The sequence below is a fragment of the Syngnathus typhle genome, linkage group LG11 (assembly GCF_033458585.1).
Source record: "Syngnathus typhle isolate RoL2023-S1 ecotype Sweden linkage group LG11, RoL_Styp_1.0, whole genome shotgun sequence".
Lineage (NCBI taxonomy): Eukaryota > Metazoa > Chordata > Actinopteri > Syngnathiformes > Syngnathidae > Syngnathus > Syngnathus typhle.
In genome coordinates, this window is record NC_083748.1 from 4,203,424 (window position 1) to 4,224,544 (window position 21,121).

Here is a 21,121-nt window from a genome sequence, read left to right on the forward strand (position 1 = left end):
AGGAAAATACAAAGACACATATATGGTCTTTTTTTTATTTTTTCAAAAATAAAGATAATTGTGGCTAATCTTAAAGGTCACAACCTCAAGTCAGACAGGATTGTCAACTCAAAATCGTCGGTCACTCCCGGTCGTTTGTGGGAAGCATTTTTTTTTTTTTTTTTAATTGTATGAAGCACAGTGAAGGAGTGGTTAACATTTCAACCTCACAGTTCTGAGCTTCTGGCTTCAAATCTTATCTCCAGCCGTCTTATGTGGAAGAAGAAGAATTATCCCTTTTCTATTGCACTGAAATGAACCCTGCCAACTTCCCTATTTTTCTATAGTAAGTCAAAGACATTTTATTTAGATAGCAATTTATACAGAGAGCACTCTCAAACTTCACATAGTTAAAATAGTCACATATAATTAAAAACAGACTGACAACATTTGACATTTTATAGTTAATACAAGAAAAATAAATCACTCACAGATGAGTTAGAGCCTATCTATGGATGGCGTTACACCAGCGTTTGGTGTAGCCCCACTTAAGCCCCTCTGCATTTTATTATTCTATACGAAACAATATGTATAAATTACTTTCTCAACCCCACCGGCGTATATCGATCCAGCATGAACACGCTCACATTTTCACCTGTGGATCTAACAACATGTATGTTTTTGGAGAAGGCCAGACTAACAGGGAAAATGAAATCTCCAACATGAAGGTCGCAGATGAGATTCCAAGAGCAAAAACCTCACAAGTCGGAGTGGGACAGGTTAACTCCTCATCCACACAAATAGACTCCTCGATCCAAGTCTTGAGTCAGCCTTTTTTCTTGTTCGAGTGTTTAATACTACAGAGGTAAGCGAGGTTTTGTAGTTTCTTTCAAGACAGATGGAGCGGCAGCTCATTCCTCCTCCCCTTTTCTTTCCCTTAGAGGCTTCCAGTTCAAATCTAGGGCGAAGCTGCGAGGTCTGAGCTTGGAGGCCTGTGGAAGTCTTTGCAGGGCTGCCTTGACCACGTCGTTCCTTCTCTGCATCAGGATTAAGCCCGGTGTCATTTGGTCTGGCTCATAAACCTGTGCATTAAAAACAAGGCTTTTAATCACGTCACGTGAGGTCATGTGATTAGCGATGCAGCAAAATGCAGCAGCAAGGGCTTACGTTGAAATTAAGCCTCGGGACAGAGAATCTTCTCTCATCGGGAATCGGGTCGGCGCTGGGTGCATCCGCTCGGAGGTCCATCATGGAGAGGGTCGTCTCGGGCATGTTGTTCATGGAGCCTCTTCTGAGGAGTTCCGACTTCTTCTGAGGTTTGAATCTCTTCATGAGGTCATTCATCGAGTTGAAGCTCTCCGATTGCGGCACCCTCAAGATTAAGGGCTTCTACAAGCAGACACATTCAAATAAATCCTCAAATATGAAATTAAAAACTTGAAGAAGCGACTTACTCTTGAGGCGGCTACATTTTCTATGTTGGAGCTGATGTCATCCAAGTTGCTCTCCTCTCTCACGCGGGAATTTGGCTTTTCGTGCCATTTTTCCCTCGTTGAAGAAAATAAAAATTCATTTTGCTTCAAGTCGCTGTCTTTGTTGTCTCGCCACGCTGACAACGATCTGTCGTCCGCGCTGTTTCTCAGCTCTTTGGAGAACTGCTGGGATACTAACTCTTCTGTGTGATGTTCTGCCCAACTGGAAATGAAGAGAGGAATATACTTTTATTGTATGTACTTCATTACATTAAATTATTAAATTAATACCGTTTTTGATGTCTTTTAAATACGGGTAGAAAAGCACATTTTTATATTTCACCAAAAATGTTTTGTATATCTCCCTTATAAAACTCACTTGGAAAGTTTTACGTTGTCCGGCAAATTGTTTGTCATTAGAGAGCTGTCCCATACCCTATGAGGTACACAATTAAAAAAAAAAACAGTCAATGTTGGTGGCACAAATTCACATATCAGAATTGTCAATCAATAATCATTAATATATACACCTCTGAAATAAACTAATTACCTTGATAATCAATTCACAATATTCATCTAGTATGTTGATAGTGTTTACAATGTTTTACAATAATTAGTAGGGGTGTAAATCGTGGGGTTTGTCACGATACGATATCATATCGATACAAAGAAGGACGATACGATATTTGCCGATATCTTAAACCCTGCTGTGATTCATTCATGATACATCACGATATAGTGCTCTACGATCGATACATTTTTTTTTTTTTAAATAAAAAATATAGAACAATATCCTGATTTATAACAATTCATACGAAAAATCAACAAGGTACTGCAAACTCTTTATTTAGGAAATTACAAGAGTATTGTAGTATATAAAGTACTTATTTTAACACTGAACTTTGATGTCGTGTTTTTTCTTTAAATGTGCATCGAGATTTGTGGTCCCTGAATATTTGATCACCGCATGGCAGGATTTACAAACTGCAAGTGTCTTGTCCGTTGAGTCATCTTTTCTTTGGAATCAAAAGTGCTTCCAAAGAATGACTTGAAGCCTAAAGGGGAGCCAATTTCCTCGTCTTTTTGGACACTAGCCATAGCACCAGCCCAGGAGCCGCGTACTAGTTGTCGACTCCCCTTTCACGTGCCTGCTCTGCTCACAACACAACACGCCGCTCACTGCTCCCGGAAAGAGGAAGCAAGCAACAATGAACTGGATTTCAAAATAAAGTCGCGTCTAATGTCCGAGGTCAAACACGGCGATATAAATCGATGTTTACGTTTAGCATCGATGCCAATAAATCATAGAGCCTTAAATCGATTAATCGATGTGTATCGATGAATCGTTACACCCCTAATAATTAGCAACAATGATTTAGTGACTATCCATATGCATTTTGCCACTTGCTGTCAACTGAAAATCACAGTCTTAAGTCAAAACCAATCACCAGTTTTCTGAAGCTGAGCCGTCAATTTAGCTAGAATTTATACAATAATCCCGCAAATCTACAATTGACTTAAAATGACCATGGTGACAAATTCATTATAAGAACAATAAAGTTACTAATGATTACCCAAGACTTTTTGCACTGTATGTTTTGAAGTTAGGATGCGAAACAACACCTCATCTACTGGGTAGGTACCTTCTCGATGTCGTAGGCTTGTATCCATTCACAGTAAAAGTATCCAAAATGGCTGTGTTTTTATCAAACATCATATCATTCTGCAAGGCTGTTTCCTTTGCCACAACTTCCTCTTCCTCTTCCTCAAAAGGATTATCCGTCAAGGTTCCTCTTGGGATGACACCCATGGCCTCCCAGTCCAGGTGGACGTTCATCGGTGGAGAAGGAGGGTTGAGGATCTCTTGCTTCATGTGCAAGTGTCTGGGAGGACTCGGATCTTTGAAGTCTTTTTGCTGCTTTGTCATTTCCATGTGGGGAACGGCGTATTCCGAAAGGTTGGGAACCGGGGAGGAAGCAGCAAACAGGATCCGGAACTCTTTGTCGAAGACGTCCACAGCCGAGCCGGTGACAGCGGTGACGAGATGTCGATGTAAGTGAGCATCCGTCCACGTGAGGCTGTCGAGAATGAAGACAACCTGATATAACATCAGCTGCTGTCATCAAAAAACTTTTTCATATGAATGTTTACCTGTAGCTACCATGAATAACAGTCTCCAAATCCACCAAAATAAATTTCTCTTTCAACTCGCCAACAATCATCTTTCCACTTTTCGAGCAGAAGCTTTTACCTCCAAGAACACGAACACGAATGTTCTGCAATTAAATTGAAACATAGTATTAGATGGAGATGTATGATAGATATGTAACCCAGGATTCCTGGAAATGTCCTCACCGAGAATTATGGGTCCCAGGGACAATCAAGCCCTGTACACAATTAAATTCTTGGAATATTAGACGCCCAAGAAAATATGGTTTGCAGTACAGTGAACTTTATGAAAATATGTCCTGGTGACGTAACACTGGGGTCCAACAAAGAGCAACCATTGACTAATATAAGACTATGATGATTCAATTAGGGACCCAGAGTCAAACCTAAAGTGGCCCAGCCTGAATTGCACTCAAGATATGCAACAGGTATTTCAATACATTTCCTAGTGTTTGATACCATGAATTTGGCCCAACTGAATTCCTAATTGAATAGCCCTGGTCTAAGTCTTGAAGTCATAATAGTTGAATGTCCTAATAGTCATTACATGCAATCCAACCTATTTGTTTCCAATCATTATGTCTTGTTGCCCTCGCTTGAAGCGCATCTTCTGTTGATTCTGCAACAGTAACAAGAAGACTGTCCTGAATGCTGCATAACCAGTTGAACTGTCACTGGCGTTACCGTGATCACTGAGGCATGCGACACCGTATCATAAGTCAAGTTCGCAATGCAGTATATCAAGTTTGAGATCACTTGGACCATACAGGAGAATCTGTTTGAGTGTGTCCACCTTCTGTGCTTCTGCAATCTTTCAAGCCCGACTCACCGGATGTCCCAGCCTGTGGAGTGTGTACTTCTCTTCAACGGTCCTTTGGTTGAGGATGATGTAAACCGGGACACCTCTGGAGGCTGCGTTGTGTAAATCCCTAATGATAGTGCTGTCTGTCAGCCGGTCAGTCACGATGCCAAGTACCTAAAGAGACATCGTTTTTGCAAATGAGCTCTACCCACGCTGAATGATAAGAATTCAAAGGCGCATACTTGGCTGGCTTTCTGCAGATGCCGTCGGATGACCTCTCTGATGGCAGGTTCTCCCTCAGCGGGGGGATTTGTGTACACTGTGACGTTTTCCATGCGCACCCAAGGCGCCTCGGGCCAACCCAGCTCCAAACGCGGAGCGGGCACATCCGAGTGGGACGGGAAGTAGGACGAGGTGAGGTCAGCTGCATCCGGATTGACTTTCCCTCCAGTCTCTTCTCTTTGCAGGGGAGTATAATGAAAGTCCTGAACCGAGCTGGTTATCTCGCCCACCTCATCGGGAGAGAGGAAGGAGCCAAAGAACTCTGCGCCGACGGTGTTGTAAAAGGCTTTGGGACCTTCATCCAGGAGCTTCTCCATAGAATGGCGCTCAAGTTCCGAGTAGAGGAACTCCGGGGAAGACGGGGTTACCGGCAGGAACACCTCATTCTCATCCAGACTGGCTTGCTGGGAGCCCGGCATGGCTGCGACCTCTATGAGGATATGTTAAGTCTCTCAACTACTGACCTCGTCTCACGTCAGCCATCAGTCCAATGAGATCCGGAGGACCAAATGCTTGACGGCAAAGACATCCAATGACGATTACAGAGAGGAAGTCCCTTGAGTTATGTTGGTCTGGAGCTTCATATTGACCCTAAACACAAAGTCAGAGAAGATTCATGCGGTCGGCGCATGTTTTCTGTTGTAGTGTTGTTGTCAATCTTACCTCCGGTGGAGCTTGTGTGACTGTGCTTCTCGCTTGACTCGTCCCCACCCTTGCCTGTCATCTCAGTCAGCCTTCCACTCCTTGTGGGCGACATTGTAATCGGATTCCGCAAATTCTGTGCCCCACTAGCGCTGACAGACTTCGTCGCCGTTCGCGCTCAATTACAACGTCGTCTCACTTTCACGCATTAACTCTTTGGTGCGTCCACTTTTTCTATCATCTGCATGATGCGTTTGTCTGAGAAGCAAATATTGTCACACAGCCTTTCTTTAAGACATGTGATTTGTTTTGGACTGGTTCAGCCAGATTGGCAGCTTTACCAATCCAAAGTCTGTACACACTTGTGTTTTTGCAGAGCTTATTTCGTGTGCATTTCCTTTCATGCACATTTCTGAATTCCTACTGCTATGCCAGAGAAAACATTGCTGACAGAATGCCTTTCGCAACCTGTTGAAAGGTGAGTAACCAAAAGCAGACACACCCCTAAGCACTACATTCAAACACCTCTGTCTATTCATCTGACGCCATAAAATCCACCCAAATCTTACTTTATGACTTTGATTAATCTTACATGGCAATACCGTGACATCGCTAGAAGTCTGGCGAGTCGCAAAGAAGCATGAGCATCTTGGAAATAAAAATAAACCGTTGACAGATTGAGTGATTTTCCAAGGCCTTATGGGGCCTTACTGAAAAAGATAAGAGATTGTAAGATTACTAGTAAAGGCTGTAAAGCCATTCGAACGTTTTTATTGGAGAAATAAATAAACAAAGGTAAAGTTGTAATTTTAATGAGTGTATTAAAAAAAAAATCATTCAATTCTGACTTTTCACACACCTTGCCCACTAGGCTGAGATACAAAACAAAATTAGGGCCACACTAGAAATGGAAAAAAAATTGGGATAAGCAAAAAAAAAAAGTTTTTTTTTTTTCGTCCCCTTCATTCTTTCTTTCGCAAGTGTCCATACAGAATGCCACTGATCAACAAGAGGGGGACACAAAGCCACGCTAGGATGAAGCAATAACCGAAATGACCTTTACCCAGATTGCTGGAGTCATTAAGGATCTCCTTCCTGTGAAAGGTGAAGATGAGGCAAGCTGCAAAGTCGGTGAAGCCTGCAAAAGTTACAGGTAAAGTAATGAAAATTAACATAAAGAATAGAAAATAATAAAATATTGATCAGTACTAGCAAAAACTGTCTGTTATTGCTAAAATTATTTTTAGAATTAGGATTTTTTCAAAAATCCTGTCTATTTAAATTTTGTATCAAGAAAATGAATATTCAGTAAAAAAATGATACAGTGTACAACTTTTACAAATAATATCATACCTGCAAAGGCTTGACAGAGTCCTGTCAAGTAGAAGAGCCCTCCTTTGGACATGGTGAAGAGCTGAGCTGCAAACACCAGCAGAGCGATGGACGAGAAGACCACGGACAGCACCATGAGGGCCTGCACCGACTGCAACCAGTCTGGAACAAGCAAAGATCCAACAGTTTTGAAACATCAGACGATATTATGGAATCGTGCAGAAATGCAAATGATCATTTACCGCTCTCATTGGTGGCGGCACACAGCCACGTATCTGTGGCATTGTCGTGGAAACAGTTGTACCACAGGTCGCTGATTTCTGAATTGTTCCAGACCCACCAGGACTACACAAACACACACACTCAAAGTAAGCAAAGTCTATTTGTAGAGCACAATTCAACACAGCTCACAGAGTAAAGACAATGACCTCAATTGTGATGTCATTTAACCGAAGGAAGTTTTTGCCTTACAGATTTTAATTATTTCCTGTCTAAAAGAGGCTGCATGGAATTTCTGGGTTTAAGTCAGATGTACGGTTGAGAGCCATCTGCATAGAATATAATACATAATAATAATTGGAATTGCAGCTTGATACATTACATATCAAGGTTAGTTGTAGCAGGTGGAACAGCGCCATCCCGTGGACAGAAAGTGCCACTCACCTTCTGCAGGGTAGCCACAAGGAGCATGGACAGGGTGACAAGATGCAGTACGGTCAAGGATATGAGGAGGAACACCATGGCTGAGGCCGCTATAATAAAAACAAGAAAATATATTATTGGGCAGTGCCTTGAGGAAGTGTTGCAAGCTGGCCCGGTTATGAATCAGAGTCCAGCTTCCTCATAAAATGTCTCCAAGATGAGGGGCAGACTCCCGAAAAGAGCCTCATTTCATGACTCCCTCCCTTAAACATCTTTTATCTATTAGCAAGATCACAAACACACTTTCCCCTTTTCTCTCATTTTGCATTTTTGTCTCCATGACATCACAACCCACATACTCATAACTTTTTTTTCACTTGAGCATCAGTAGCAAGATCGTGTCTTATTTGCCTCCCCACCACCCCACCACGAACCCCAATTTAACCATTCAAAAAGTCCCTTTATTCCAAACAGGAACTGGAATTGAGACAATATCTGTTTTGCTCTGTTTCGCTTTAGAGCGCGACCAAAGATTTGGGTATTAGATTACAGATAAAGCTGAGATTTTCCATTGAACTTCATAATTATTAAATGAAGTAGGTTACAATGTGAGAAACGTATACTTGGTCAAAGTCCAACACTTAAAATATATAATATATATAGTAATATCTGTAATTAGACACGAATATGAGCTTACTGACAGGGTGGATATTTTTGCTAATATTGATGTTTTATGAGCACTTGGTGGACCTTCAGCAAGTAGTATGATTCACTTAACAGTTTGACTGTTTAACCAATATATTTTCAATCTGAAATGCTAAATAGAGGAGCCCCACTATCCATTTGATGATAGGAACTGGGCCAGGCTGCAAATGGCAAGAATGATTGACGTATGCACTGAAAAGAGAGAAAAATAAATAATTAAAAGAACTAAATTTAGGTGAAAACAACAAAAAAAAACACCGATATGACATAATGACAGGATGGAGAGCAATTTTAAGAACAATATTTATCATTGTACTGCTATGGGAGCAAATGTTTTGCCACTATTAATGAGATTGCCAAGTTTCATTATTATGCAACATTTTCATGATGATTTTGATGAGAACACCAAAGGCATTCATAGTGCTACTATCGCCTATGTTTTTTTTTTTTTTCCTTTTTCTATTTCAATGAATGGACTGAGACAGTCTGGGGCAAAATTGTTCCCAGCGGTCCTCTCTGATGACATCATTGGTAGTGGCTTACGTTTGCTCACATTTGACTGTTCGTATGTTCAGTGCATTAAGTTCATGCAAGATACTGCAAGTCCTTCTGAATATGAACAAATTAATTTCCTGGATGAATAAAAAGACATGACGTATTCTTACCAGTTTTCCTGGATGCTTCGGAGTTTTATCCCAAGAGTTGATGTTTTCCTCCTTTTGTGCTCTTTTCGTGGAGAGTCGGAATGTGTAGCGGCATAGGAGGAGTATTCGACACCCATTTCCTCTAAGCTTTACCCCTCGCCTCCCCTCCTCCTTCTTGTGGCCCTCCCCCTCATAACTGTGGTTTGGAGGAAAATCAAATTCCCCTGGATCAGCTCAATTTGTGCCCCTCCTCTTCGCTGCCTCTTTTAAAAAAATTATTAATGCACTTTATACTGAGGGGAAATGAAGTTGTACACGACAGCCTGGCACGAGTTTACGGGGAGACGAATTTAGGCAGGATGTTCAAAGTCATCGGAGGCGGCAACCCACTTTGGATGGCCAACGTGCAGGAAGTGTAAGCCCACCCAAGACAAAACACGCGCACATGCAATGTCGAAATTGTCATGCACGCGTAAAAAGGAGAATACGGCAATGTCCAAATTTTACTTTATTTGAATTAAAAATGAACTAAAACTGCCTCTGACAGCTGATGTGAGTTGGGGAAAAAAAATCACTGGCCACTCTGTGAAGTTCGGATTATTGTTTTATTCTTTAAAAAGAGTTTGACAGTCAATCCTATGTTGTTTTTGTGTTAGGACACACGAGGCTACCACAATAATAAACAGATTGTTAAACTTAACACTATTGTCTTTGCAAAGGCAAATTTTGTGACATAAGATAACTCTTATTCGTATTAAATTGTGCGGGTGGACCTAATATGCCGGCCTCTGAGTTGAACCCGTTTTTTTTCTTTTTTTCTTATCAAAACATAGGTGATCTTAGGAGGGAATGTGGCCAAAAAGAATAAATACCAACGATACAAAAAAACTCAGCACATAATATTTACATCAACTTGGAACGCATACTATTTATAGAAGATACCTTAACGAGCATTAAAAAAGTTAGGGAGCGTATAAAAAAAGAACAATCTGTGACATCACAATAAATGTTATAAGTCTGTCCTTTTCAGGCCTCAAAGTGCTCATTAGACATAATCCAGATGCGTATATATATATATATTTATAATTAATACGGAGGAAAGTATTACTGTACCTCCTCATAGGATATTAGTACACTCTGGCACTTTGTTTCTTGTTTTTGGTCGTACCCGAGTCCATATGGTTGTCGTCGTATACTAAACGGAGAGAGCGAGGTGATGTCGGGACAAAATGGCGGCCGCGCTCAGGTCTGAGGCATCCGTCCGGGGGTGGTGGTGGGGGGCGTCGTTCCTCCGAGGCCCTCCGTGTTGCGCCGCTGCGTGCTTGCACATGTGCTTCATGAGGTAGGTCTCCTGCAATGCAAGGCGTGCAGATGGATGGTGAGTGTTTCAGAGAAAAGAAATGTCGAAAAAAGTCAAAGGAAATTTCTGGGGCTTGTGGTATGCGGCAGTTGGCCCCCCATGATTAAAATAATTTAAAAATTAAGCTAGTAGTGACCATTCACTCACCGACGTGTACGCTCTGTCGCACGTGCTGCAGCAGTAGGCCCGAGCCGTCTTGATGGCGTGGGCCGAAAGGTGCATCTGCAGCGACGCCGCGTCCGAGTAAGCCCGGAAGCAGTTGGAACACTTGAACGCCTTGTCTTTGTTGTGGTGCCTCTGGTGAGACTGCAAACAACAAAAATCTGGTATTTCATTTGCCCTAAAAGGTAAAAAAAAATTTAAAAAACATACATAAAAAAATAAATAAATAACATACATAAATAATGTAAATTACATTACAATAATTGCTCTTATTAATAAAATACAAAATAAATGACAACAATAAAATACAAAATAAATGACAAACAGACATGTATATTATATTGCACATTACTATTGTTTTTGGAATGATAAAATAATGAAATAATGGAAAAAAAAGAAAATATTTTCTTTTATCTATCAATAAAATGTATTAAAAAAACAACGTTTTATTGTAATAAAAATAAACCACAATATTTTAGTTTTGCCATAATAAAATACAAAACAATAATCACAAAACATACTATGTTTTCTTATAATGAATCAAGTAAAATTTAATTTGAGTTTACCTGAAGATTAGACAGCTGCGTGAAGGCCTTCTCACATCCGGGCTGGAAGCATTTATACGGACGATCCCCCGTGTGGATTCTGAATGAAAATCAATTGATAAACAACTAAAATGGAACACGACTGAAGCCATATATCATACACAGAAGTCTTTGTGGAGCATCTCACCTGGTGTGCTGCTGCAGGTGCGAGAGCTGTCGAAAGCACTTCTCGCAGTAGGCGCACCGGTACGGCTTGAGGCCCAAGTGGATGCGCAGGTGCTGCGCCAGGTACGGGGCGTTGGCGAACGTCTTGGTGCAGTGAGGGCACTTGTACGCCTTGGCCTCCGTGTGCGTCTTCGAGTGAATCTGCATGTCCGACTTGGAGAAGAAGGTGAGCGGGCACACTTTACACCTGCGGTCGGGATACAAAGGAGACTCGTGATGCTTTGGATTGTGCTCGATGGATGGACAGGAAGAAGAAGGTAGTAGACATCTTGAGCCTCTCTAATCCACGGCCCGGTTAGCGTACCTGTACGTTTTCTCTTTGGCAGTGATGCTGATGGCGGACTGGTCGTTGCTGGACGCCAGGATGGGGTACGGCACCACCAAGAGCGAGGAGCCGTTCTCCGCTTTGATTTTCCGACGCCCGTCTTTCGGCGGCTTGGACACCCCGAGTAGGCTCATGAGACCTCCGTTGGTTCTCCCGGGGTCCATCCCGTGGGGGTTGGCGAAGCTGGAGAGCAGGTGGGGTGTGGAGGCACCCGAGGGCGGCGTTGCGGGCGAGGTGACCTCAGAGTTGTTGAGGTTTCCTGTTCTGGATGCCAGAGAAACGCCTGAAGGACGAGAGGAGCCGATAACAATGATGCATTCGAGGAAACTGGGGAATTTGAATGTACTGCCTCGCATGTAAGCAAAGTCACAACAGCATCTTCAAAGCCTGAGTAGTTGACCGATATATCGCTTCATGCTAAAATATGAAAGTAATCATTGCCCGCACAGATAAAATATTTTTTTATAATCCGGAAAATCGAAATATTTGCATTAGACGATATGCCGTCACCTGAGAGGTGGTTTGCCCGAGCAGGGTGTTCAATGAGCTGCCGCCAGTCCTCCCACAGTCCCCTGGCTTTGATGGCCGCTTTGCCGTCCAGGTTCAAGTTGACGTCGCCGAGAATTCGACCTTGAAGAAAACATCGGAGTCATCATTTGTAGCAATGAAGGACATTTTTCTAGGTTTACTCAGTTTTATAAATATAAGATGTGCTTTCCGTTATTTCCTTTCATGATGGTTCATGTTGAAATGTTTAATTTGAGTTATTTTGTCCATTTCTGTTAACTATAATAACCATGCTTGCCACGTATCACCAAAGTGATAAACTTCACAAACGTGAAAAGCTCGGTATGCAATCGTGACGACGTACCCGTGAGTGAGCTGGAGGTGGGCCGAGCGGGGCTGGAGTGCAGGACGACGTCTGACTGCTGGGCTTTGGACGTCACGTGCTGGTCGCCTTCTGGAGACAGCAAGGGCTGCTGGGAGGGGAGCGTCACAGGGGCTGGATGAGACGCTCGAATCTTCTCCGCCATCAGCTGCTCCTTCATTCCATCAAAAGAGAAGACTCATTAGGATGCTTTTTGTTTGTCAGAGTTGCTGTTCCTAAAATAGTTCAGTTTGAATGTGATATATATATATATATATATATTTTTTTTTTTTGTACGATTCCCTACTGAATTCCTCGATCACGTTGCCAAGTAACTACGTGAATAATCAGAAAATTCAAAGGACTGAGGTATGCAAAAACACATCATTTTCCTCTGGAAAATTTAAAGAGAGCAGACTTGAAATAAGACTCACCTGCGTGACAGCCATGGCTGGTGGCGGGGGCCAAAAATAGGGACTGTTAAAGCGAGGTTCCGCCATTCTGGAATACATCAAGAAAAAAAAGAACATTTCGATCGGCTAGTTCTTATAGTGTCATTTTTTCAATGTGCTACTTAGACACTTTTTTCTTTAAAGTCCAACAGAGGCAAGTGGGAGGTGGATCTTTATTTAGCTCCTTGCGGAGACAAGGTGAAGTCATTTGAAAGATGCCAGTTAGATATGCAATCACGTGAGAGGCGCTGTGGTTTGGGGGAGCCTTCACTGTCAAAGTGTTATCAGCGTAAACACAGAATGCGAACACACCAGGATGTTCAACAACTGATCAGCAGCAGTCAAAAGGTGAGTGAATCAAATAATGCCCTAAACATCATTTCTTTCTTAAAATTGGAATGTTATTAGAATATTTTTATTACGCATTTAAAGTAAGCATTTATGTTTGGCGGTATTTGGACATTCATGAGGCACGTCAACAACTATTGCAATAATGCAAATTTCACATGGAAAGATCGCAGTTGCAGAATTTCATTTAAAGCAAACGGAAAGTGGAAGAACCCAAGCCTGAAAAGGCAACCAAAAAATCTGACATTTTCATTTGAAGCAGTCATTTAGAATCATTTGACAGAAAGAGAAAATTGGGCAAAGGTTATTATCTTGATTATGACTGAGATCCACATGGTCAAACTTATATCAAAGTCAAAGTCAAAGCTTTATTGTCAATCCCTTCATGTCAAGAGACACAAAGAAACCGAAATTCCGTTTCCTCCGTCCCACGGTGACGAGACACAGTACACGATATCTTCCCCCGCCATGAAATAAATGGTATAGTCCTGCACCATTCGTGAACTAAGTGTTGAATGTTAAATACTGACAAAAAATAGTCAATAATTCCGTTGTTAAAAACTCAACTTTTTCAAGTTTCCCCCAAACCAGAAAGCCAATGGTAGTCCATGAACTACAAAGTAGCCTTTAAGCATTGTGTGGGGGAGAAATACATCATTTTAAAGTGGCAGCACCATTTGCAAACCTAATCAGTAATAAAAAGAAATACTAAATATATCACAAATAAAATTACATGTAATACAAAATTAGAATGATTTTGTCAAATTTCATTTTTCATTGGGCTCAAAGGACCATACCATTTTTGATTTTACAACAGGACCATACCATTTTATATAGCACGTGCTTCAGGGTTCTGACTTGAACAGGATTAATATTGGCTACTTATGATCCCCCTCCCTAGAGCCTTTATTTTTTAAACCAATTACATGAAAACCTAATCTGTTGTCATTCCTGCAAAATTGTGGAGGACGACAAGATTAGCCCAATGCATTTTTTTCAAGTGTCGTGCAAGTTAGACGAGCCTGCTGGAGGTGAAAGCGAACTACTGCGCCTGCCATCATTAGACAAATATTTAGGGGGGGGGGGGGGTTTACAGGACCAATGGTTTTTTTGTTGCTCTTGGCTGGCGTACGCGGCCTAGTGTTATGCCTCGGCTAAAGCAAACACACACAGGAATGGTTTAAGAGTGCCAAAGTATGCAATGAGAAATGTTTCCAAAAGACGAAAACCAATGGGAAAAAAAAAAGAAAGATTTTGTTTTTTTTAGTGCATGCAAAAATTCGATTCTGCACATCTGGACCACATGTAAAGACGACCTCAGCCTACCACGGGATCGAATAGTCTCCAAGCATAATGTAGAGGCAAGAAGAACAGGGGCCCTCCGGTTGCGGCGTTCCGAGGTTATGAAAGGACAGTCATTTACGTAGCGGCGTAAGAATAGAAGAACTACTGACTTAGCATCTTAAGATAAAAGGGACTCAGTTTTCAATACGAACTATCAAGTGACCCCATGTAAAAGGTTAAATAAAAATAAAAAAAACACTACCAAAGAACTCTTGTCTCGTTTGTGAACAAACTGGCATAGGGTCTTTTATTTGATACAAAATTTCAAAGCTGCCATATCTCCTGCTTGCTGTTTGCGGCACGCAAGTGCCAGTAATCGTAATTCGGGTCAACTGTGACGTAAAACGGAAGCATTGTGGGTAATACTTTAACCCATGCTGATCAGAAGCTAGATTCTAAGGCCAGATGCAAGAGGGGTAATCGATGAAATAATCGAGAAGATAGAACCTATTCATATTTACATTTGAGCCATGGCCTTTCGGTGAACATGGATGGTCACTACTTTTCCAAATGTATAGTGGGTAGTTTTGAGTGCCCTACATTTTTGACATTCGGAGACCTACAAAATGGCATAACCCCTTAACTTTATACGAAACAGTGTGCACATTCGGATCCAGCCTTAGTTGAAATGTGCGACAGTTCATTTCCTTACTCCGCCTTATTCCTTGATTGTACAGTATTTGAGCTTGCACATTAAGATGACAACAAAATGCAATCCTTCCATCCACTATCTGAACGGCTTTATTCAGTTTTTGTTTTAATTCCTAATTCTTAAAAATGAGCATTAATTCAGATTTTTTTGTATGCACTAAGAACTGACCAAGTTCATTAAAAAACTGAACTTTGAACTATTGCATAGATAATTAAACTTAAAAAACAAAATAAAATCACATAGTATAAACGAAAAATGTAGAGTAAAAATTTATTGTAATAAAAATAAAAATGTTAAATAGTCAAATGGAAGTAAATACACAAAACGGTTATTTAACGCAATACAATTTACATAGAAAAAAACAACAATAAAATCAAAGTCAAACTAAGCTAAAAAAAACCTGGTAAATTTTATATTTATATCTATTTTATATTTAATATTTTTGAAAATAACACGGCATGCAGGACAATCCATCATCATCGTCATCAATCACCATCAATGCAGTAACAGTAAAAACAATTATTACTACTGCGAGACGATTTGGGGGGGAGGCTGTCATCTTCAGATGATATGAATAACAATCATGAAAATGTGAAGCTCCATCTTAAAAAGACGCAACGTTTTATTGTGCGCTGGCTCGTTGCAGACTGCCGTCTCCTCTCCTCTGCTCTGCTTTTGGCCCAAAACGAGACAAAAGGGAAACAAAAATGGCAGCCCATTCCTCGCTTTTATTTTTATAAGCAGCGGGCGATTCCGAGTAAGCACAGGCGAGCAATTGTCCCCGTGCACATCGGGTGGCTGTTTCCCCCCCACCCAGCCAGCACCACTCTCTTTCGCCTTGTTGACTTGCATTTTGCAGCTTTAAATATCCCGGCTGCTTGAAGGGAAAAAAAAAAAACCCACACAACACTAATGACACTTCCTCCCACAAACACGACGTCTTTCATGGAGGATGTGCAGGAATCAACATTTTCAGTGCGCATACAGTGGATGCGATGTAATGTAACGTAATGGTGGGATAAATACACATTTATCACAGGGGCGCCGCAGGGTGGCTCGTTTTTTTTTTTTTTTTTTTTAGAGGGGGGGGGGGTGCCAACTTAGTTTTTGCACGACTTGCGTAACAACGACGCTAACCCAGCGAGTTGAAAGCTCCGCGACGTCGACGGGATTTTTTTTTTTTTTTTTTAAGGAAAAGCCACATACCTGCTTGAGTGAGCGCGCAGCTGGCACGATGATTCTTTGGGCAACGATCGCCACTCGTCTTCTTTTCGTGTCGATTTGCAGTCAGGCGGACTTCAAACCTTCCGGGTCGCCTGTTGTTCACTTCTGGGTCCTGCAGGAGGCGAACCCCCGGCAGCAATACGATCTTTTCTTCTCTTTCTTTTTTTAACCCATTTTATGCCACATTTTGGGGGGAATTTTGGGGTAGAGAGGACGATGGGAGGGAACGTGAACGCGCTGCCTCTATGTTGGTGGAAATTCTGCACGTGAACGCGCGCGCTGATGTGCGCACATCAGCACCAGGTGGCGCTCTTAACACTTGACTGACTGAGCGGTCCGCGCGAGGAGCGTCATCACCATTATTATTACACTGGGCAATTTTTTTTTTTGCTTGCATAAAACATTTGAAGTGTATACTTTTGAACATCATTTACAATATTTAGGCCTCTCACCAGCTGGCCTGTTGTTACTTTTTTCTTTGTTATTGTCGTTTTATTTTTGATTTGATGACGTTTGGCATGCACAAACCTGGCCAATAAAGCTGATTCTGATTTAACTTTTAATTTTCGTTTCTGAAGACCAGAAAGCTGTATATGGGAGAAAAGCTGTTTTGAAGCGGAGAGAAGACGGCTAATCTATCTGTCAAGCAGAATCAAAAAATATTTTCTTTGCAAGGCTGGAACGGATTAATGGCACATTCATTCATTTGAATAGGAAAAGTTACAAGCACGGTCAAGGAATGAATTAAACTCACATCAAGGCACCAATTGTACTTTCTGCAAAAAAGAAGTGCGAAAACGTAAAATGAAAAAGCATGCAGCATTTCAATAATTACAATGAGGGAAAAAAATAGACGTTAAGAAAATCCAACAAGGCCTGAGGGAGGGAGGGTTCAGTGTATTAACATGCAGTTGCCCGAACAAGTTCAATAATTCCCTCTCTGTTTCCCTCTAACCTTGTTTGTCTCGACACGCTCGTCTCGTGGTCCAGCTAGTTGCCCAACTGGTTCCCCGAGCCGTTCAAACAATGCCACACCCAGCACTGCTCCAGGTGCAAGCAAGCAAGGCGCCCTGGGAGGCCACAAGGGGAGGGGAGGGGAGGGGAAAGGGGGGGTTATCAGCAACAGCAAAACGGGGTGTGGGGCGGTTAAAGGAAGAGAGTGTGTTTAACAGCTCTAAAGTGACATGCGGCTCTGAAGACTCCCGGGAGGGGGGCGACCAGGTAATGAAAACTCACAATGGTGATATTTTTTTTATTTAGTTATTTTTACTGAGTGTCCATGCAACATCCATGCAATGTTGTGTAGCTGATTTAAGTGAATATCACTTGTGTGTGTGTGCGTGTAAATCTTATGGGGCATAATTCAGGATTACTTCTCACGCACACTACTGAAACAATCTTACACACGCTGAGGTTTTTTAATTTTTTTGCAGACATCCAAACTTGCAGTACATTTTCTGAGTGTATTTTAGTATGATTCATGATTCATTTGCGTGTGTGTATATGAGCAAAACAAAATCAGTTGGCTTCATGTGAGTCTTTCAGTATTGAACATGGAAGCATTTCAGTAGTGTTTGTTTGAAATCGTTTAAATGATGTCCCCGATGCTTCCTCTTAGTAAACAGTGCAAAGTTCAAGTATCGATCTCCAAGCACAGGATGAATAGAAACAAGTGCAGGAAAAATGTTTACATTTCTAGCCTACTAAGCAGCTGACATTCCTGAGCTGCTACACCTCAAGGCAAAATTGGCAAACCTGTTCTGAGCTGCATGCGTGTCATTTCCCCGCAGATATGGACAGCGTGTTGGACGGCGCGTCTGTGTTGTGCGTCTTCAAAGTGGTGTGCAGCCTCCTAACCCTGCCCTTGCTGGTGACGTTGCGAAGTCCTGTGGGATTCTGCGGCTGCTGCATCCTCATCTTCACCGATTTCCTGCTCGCAGGTGAGCGAGCGGCAAGGGTGCTCGCTAGTTTTAGCGCTGGCTACTAATGATTTGATTTCTAGCGCTCTCAAGTGGTTTAGAACCATTATTTGAAAGGCAGGACTTGACTGTGTGGTTGTTCTATATCCTACCCTGCCACTCTGTCGTAATGATGTTCCACAGGGGTCAGTTTTAGGCCCCCTGTTGTTTTAATTGGTGCCCATGGGCTGCATTTAATGAATGCATTGTATTTCCTTTCACTGCCAGTTAGATCTGTCCTGCATAGCAAGAACATTTCTTTTTTGGTACTGTCTGAAGAAAATCAAAGCGGCACTAAACTGCTACACCCCCCCCCCCCACACACACACACAGACACACAAATGTGTCCTTGGTGTTTTACAAATGTATGTTTTGTTTACAGTACACTTGTTTTTTGTTCCTGGTGGACTTTACCATCTTCAGCTTGAACCTGAACAGGAAGTTGAGTGTAAACATTGTCAAATGGTGTCTTTGTGCAGTTTACCTGAGCCTCCTAGGCCTCTTTGAGCGGTGGTTTGGCGAGCTGACGCCGCCGCCGGGCGTGATCGCCCTGCGCTTCCTGCTCTTCCTGAGCCACACCTACGGCGCTGTGCTGATGCTCATCACTCCCCTTATCGCCATGGAGATTCTCACCCGATTTCTGTGGACGACGAGAGAAGAAGAGGAAGGGAAGGAGGAAGAGGAGGATGAAGATGATGCGGTGAATGGCGGCTGGCAGCGTCACGCCATTGGCTACTTGTGTTGTTTGTCGATGTGGGTGGCGGTGGCCCTCAGCCTGGGGTGTCGATGGAAGTCTGAGGAAGCCAGGGCAATGGTTTGTTTGGCCGACAGCGGGTCTTTGATGCGTTGTCTGCCCAACCTGCTGAGCCCCCTACCCAGAGCGATGAGTCCCTGTTGGGGCGTGGCCTTCCTCTACTTGATCCTGATCCTGGTCACATGCTCACTTCTCCTCCTCACACGAAAGATGGTTGGCGACGGCCGGGAATGTTCCTCCAAGGAGAAGGGATGCACGATGGTGCCCTTCAAGACGCTGCGCAGGGAGGGACGGCGGGATTCGAACTTGACGCTGGCCTCGCTGGCCGTGCTCGGCGTCCTGGTGCTTCCGCTTTACCTCGGTGTCAATGTCCTCCTGTTAACGAGCGTGGAGACCCTCCTGGAGGCCTGTGTCCGCTTGTTTTGGGGGTCTACCCACAGAGGTTCCACCGCTGTTGTTGTCATGGCGGTGTGAAACGATTGGCCGCCGATTGGAAAGGGATTATGGTATTATGGGACAGTGTTTACATGCGAGGACTAGATGCTGAGAAGGCAGTTTGAGGGAGGCTTGCTGGCTAAAGCCGTAAAGGATTAGTGGTCACTTTGAGGACCACCACGCAATGAGACTGGCTCTAGGTAATAAAAATATATGATCAGTACCAGTTTTGACAGTGAAAATTAAAAAAGAAAAAAAGAAAAAGGGGGCAGGAGCAACTTTTCCCCAAAATGCACATTATAATTCAAAATTTAACAGACGTGATTGTTGTTGCTTCGAGCTGATACCTCCCTATAAGGTATGGTGACAAAGCACTACCGTTAACCTAGACAAGAGTTTTAAACGGTTTGAATAAAGCTCCTCATTTCAACATAGTTGAATTTTTTTTTCTTGCCACCAAAGCATTGAACTGACAAAATGAAGCTCCTCTTTCAACATGGTTCAGAAGCCCCAAGATGCTGGAGGTTGTTGCCAAATCAAAACTATTGTATCCGACAGGGTGTGAGCACAACAATGGTGAATAGGAAGGATTTTCAGTGGAAGTTTTAAAAAAGTATTTTAAGAAATTTAGCATATAGCTCAGAGCCAGCTGGGATAGCCTACACTTCACCCGTGACCCCAATTAGAAAATATAAGTGGATGAATGTATTAATAAAAAAATAAATAAAAAAAGAGAGGGGGGGGGGGGTTGAAAAGGAATAACGATGGTTCTGGTGCTGCTTTGACTGTTACAACAAAACAACACATAGAATGCAATCAGGACAAAAAGAAGAAAATTAAGAAAATGAATACACTGTTCTGTTACACAACCAAATGATGTTGCCTTTGAAAAATGTGTTGATTAGTCTAATAAAATAACACGCAGACAATGAGATATGTTTACAGATCTTGTATGAAGCACAGGTGAGTTAGAAAAATGGGTGGTTCAAACCATAACACAGGAAATCACAGGGAAAAATATTCCCATAAAGTAAATGAATTATTTTCCATTTTTTAAAAGACCTTAAAAATGTAATACTACATTTTGAAGACTTGAAATATTTAAAATGGTATGAAGTGTTGTGAAGCATCGAGTTGCATGTTGCCTTTGATCTCATATTGTTTTCATAGTAGCTGGTGCTTGTGGCGACTATTGTTGCAAACGTAAACAAAGATGAAACTGAAGTCACGCAATGAAAGACGAGACGAAGCAGCATCTCCCACGCAACAGATTCAACACCAGAGGGCGCCATACGTTTCCTCGGAGAGTCTGAAGATGGAATGCGAGGAGGAAAACGGTGGAGATGGGAAAACTGAGAATTTCCTTTCGTGTGCTCAAAACAAAAGGGCATCACAAAATGACAACAAGGTTTCTTCTTCATAATAATTCCAAAGCAACCGACACGTTTTGCTGGAGTCTTTTCTCCTCTGAGTAGAACCCACACATAAAAAGGCTGACTTTCTCCCTCAGGACACCTTGGAGTCATCAAAGAGGAGTCACAAAGAAGACATCAGTGACTTTTTAATGGACAATTTCCCCTCGGGTAAAGGGGGGGTTGAAAAGATGACAGGGCGAGTTGTCACAGGGCTGTAAAAAAAAAAAAAAGTCAAAGAGGATGAAACAAGTTGTAGTAATAATAATGGTGCAAGACTTTCATTCAAACGTGAAATAAAGCAACAAGATTGTTTCATGTGGGCCGTCAAATGTCATGTCCTCCCAATGACAAATATACACAAATAAAAAGGATATTGTGCAGTACA

The 21,121-nt window shown here is 42.2% G+C and overlaps 4 protein-coding genes and 1 long non-coding RNA gene across 9 annotated transcripts; 2 read left to right on the forward strand and 3 right to left on the reverse strand.

The window, feature by feature from the left end:
• Window positions 1-21: 21 nt before the first annotated feature.
• On the reverse strand, window positions 22-5,123 carry fam83e (family with sequence similarity 83 member E). Of its 2 annotated transcripts, none has more exons than XM_061290951.1 (8): window positions 4,665-5,123; window positions 4,450-4,596; window positions 3,603-3,727; window positions 3,095-3,529; window positions 1,831-1,887; window positions 1,449-1,674; window positions 1,147-1,368; window positions 22-1,061 (listed from the first exon to the last, which is right to left on the reverse strand). In XM_061290951.1, exons 1-8 carry the CDS (start codon window positions 5,121-5,123, stop codon window positions 891-893), a joined length of 1,842 nt encoding a protein of 613 aa, XP_061146935.1. In that variant the 3' UTR covers window positions 22-890. The 2 variants fall into 2 exon arrangements, with proteins under 2 accessions (XP_061146935.1, XP_061146934.1); XM_061290950.1 differs by having other exon boundaries at window positions 1,434-1,674.
• LOC133162052 (uncharacterized) lies at window positions 4,433-8,689 on the forward strand. 2 transcript variants are annotated; one of them, XR_009716166.1, is made up of 4 exons: window positions 4,433-4,575; window positions 4,683-5,824; window positions 6,328-6,499; window positions 6,708-8,689. It is a non-coding gene; the product is annotated as an uncharacterized LOC133162052 (long non-coding RNA). The 2 variants fall into 2 exon arrangements; XR_009716167.1 differs by having other exon boundaries at window positions 6,414-6,499.
• emp3a (epithelial membrane protein 3a (MAM blood group)) lies at window positions 6,143-8,854 on the reverse strand. 2 transcript variants are annotated; one of them, XM_061290955.1, is made up of 5 exons: window positions 8,691-8,854; window positions 7,342-7,430; window positions 6,921-7,023; window positions 6,700-6,840; window positions 6,143-6,484 (listed from the first exon to the last, which is right to left on the reverse strand). In XM_061290955.1, exons 2-5 carry the CDS (start codon window positions 7,417-7,419, stop codon window positions 6,309-6,311), a joined length of 498 nt encoding a protein of 165 aa, XP_061146939.1. In that variant the 5' UTR covers window positions 7,420-7,430; window positions 8,691-8,854; the 3' UTR covers window positions 6,143-6,308. The 2 variants fall into 2 exon arrangements, with proteins under 2 accessions (XP_061146939.1, XP_061146938.1); XM_061290954.1 differs by lacking the exon at window positions 8,691-8,854 and adding an exon at window positions 8,157-8,184.
• A 401-nt stretch (window positions 8,855-9,255) lies between these two features.
• znf362a (zinc finger protein 362a) lies at window positions 9,256-18,065 on the reverse strand. 2 transcript variants are annotated; one of them, XM_061290710.1, is made up of 10 exons: window positions 17,930-18,065; window positions 16,157-17,244; window positions 12,589-12,655; window positions 12,158-12,323; window positions 11,797-11,916; window positions 11,266-11,569; window positions 10,924-11,148; window positions 10,758-10,836; window positions 10,177-10,335; window positions 9,256-10,020 (listed from the first exon to the last, which is right to left on the reverse strand). In XM_061290710.1, the coding sequence occupies exons 3-10, from the start codon at window positions 12,652-12,654 to the stop codon at window positions 9,865-9,867; spliced, it is 1,275 nt and encodes a 424-aa protein (XP_061146694.1). In that variant the 5' UTR covers window position 12,655; window positions 16,157-17,244; window positions 17,930-18,065; the 3' UTR covers window positions 9,256-9,864. The 2 variants fall into 2 exon arrangements, with proteins under 2 accessions (XP_061146694.1, XP_061146693.1); XM_061290709.1 differs by having other exon boundaries at window positions 12,158-12,329.
• LOC133161955 (uncharacterized) lies at window positions 17,250-20,253 on the forward strand. The gene is made up of 3 exons (XM_061290711.1): window positions 17,250-17,395; window positions 17,965-18,114; window positions 18,612-20,253. Exons 2-3 carry the CDS (start codon window positions 17,967-17,969, stop codon window positions 19,358-19,360), a joined length of 897 nt encoding a protein of 298 aa, XP_061146695.1. The 5' UTR covers window positions 17,250-17,395; window positions 17,965-17,966; the 3' UTR covers window positions 19,361-20,253.
• Window positions 20,254-21,121: the final 868 nt, after the last annotated feature.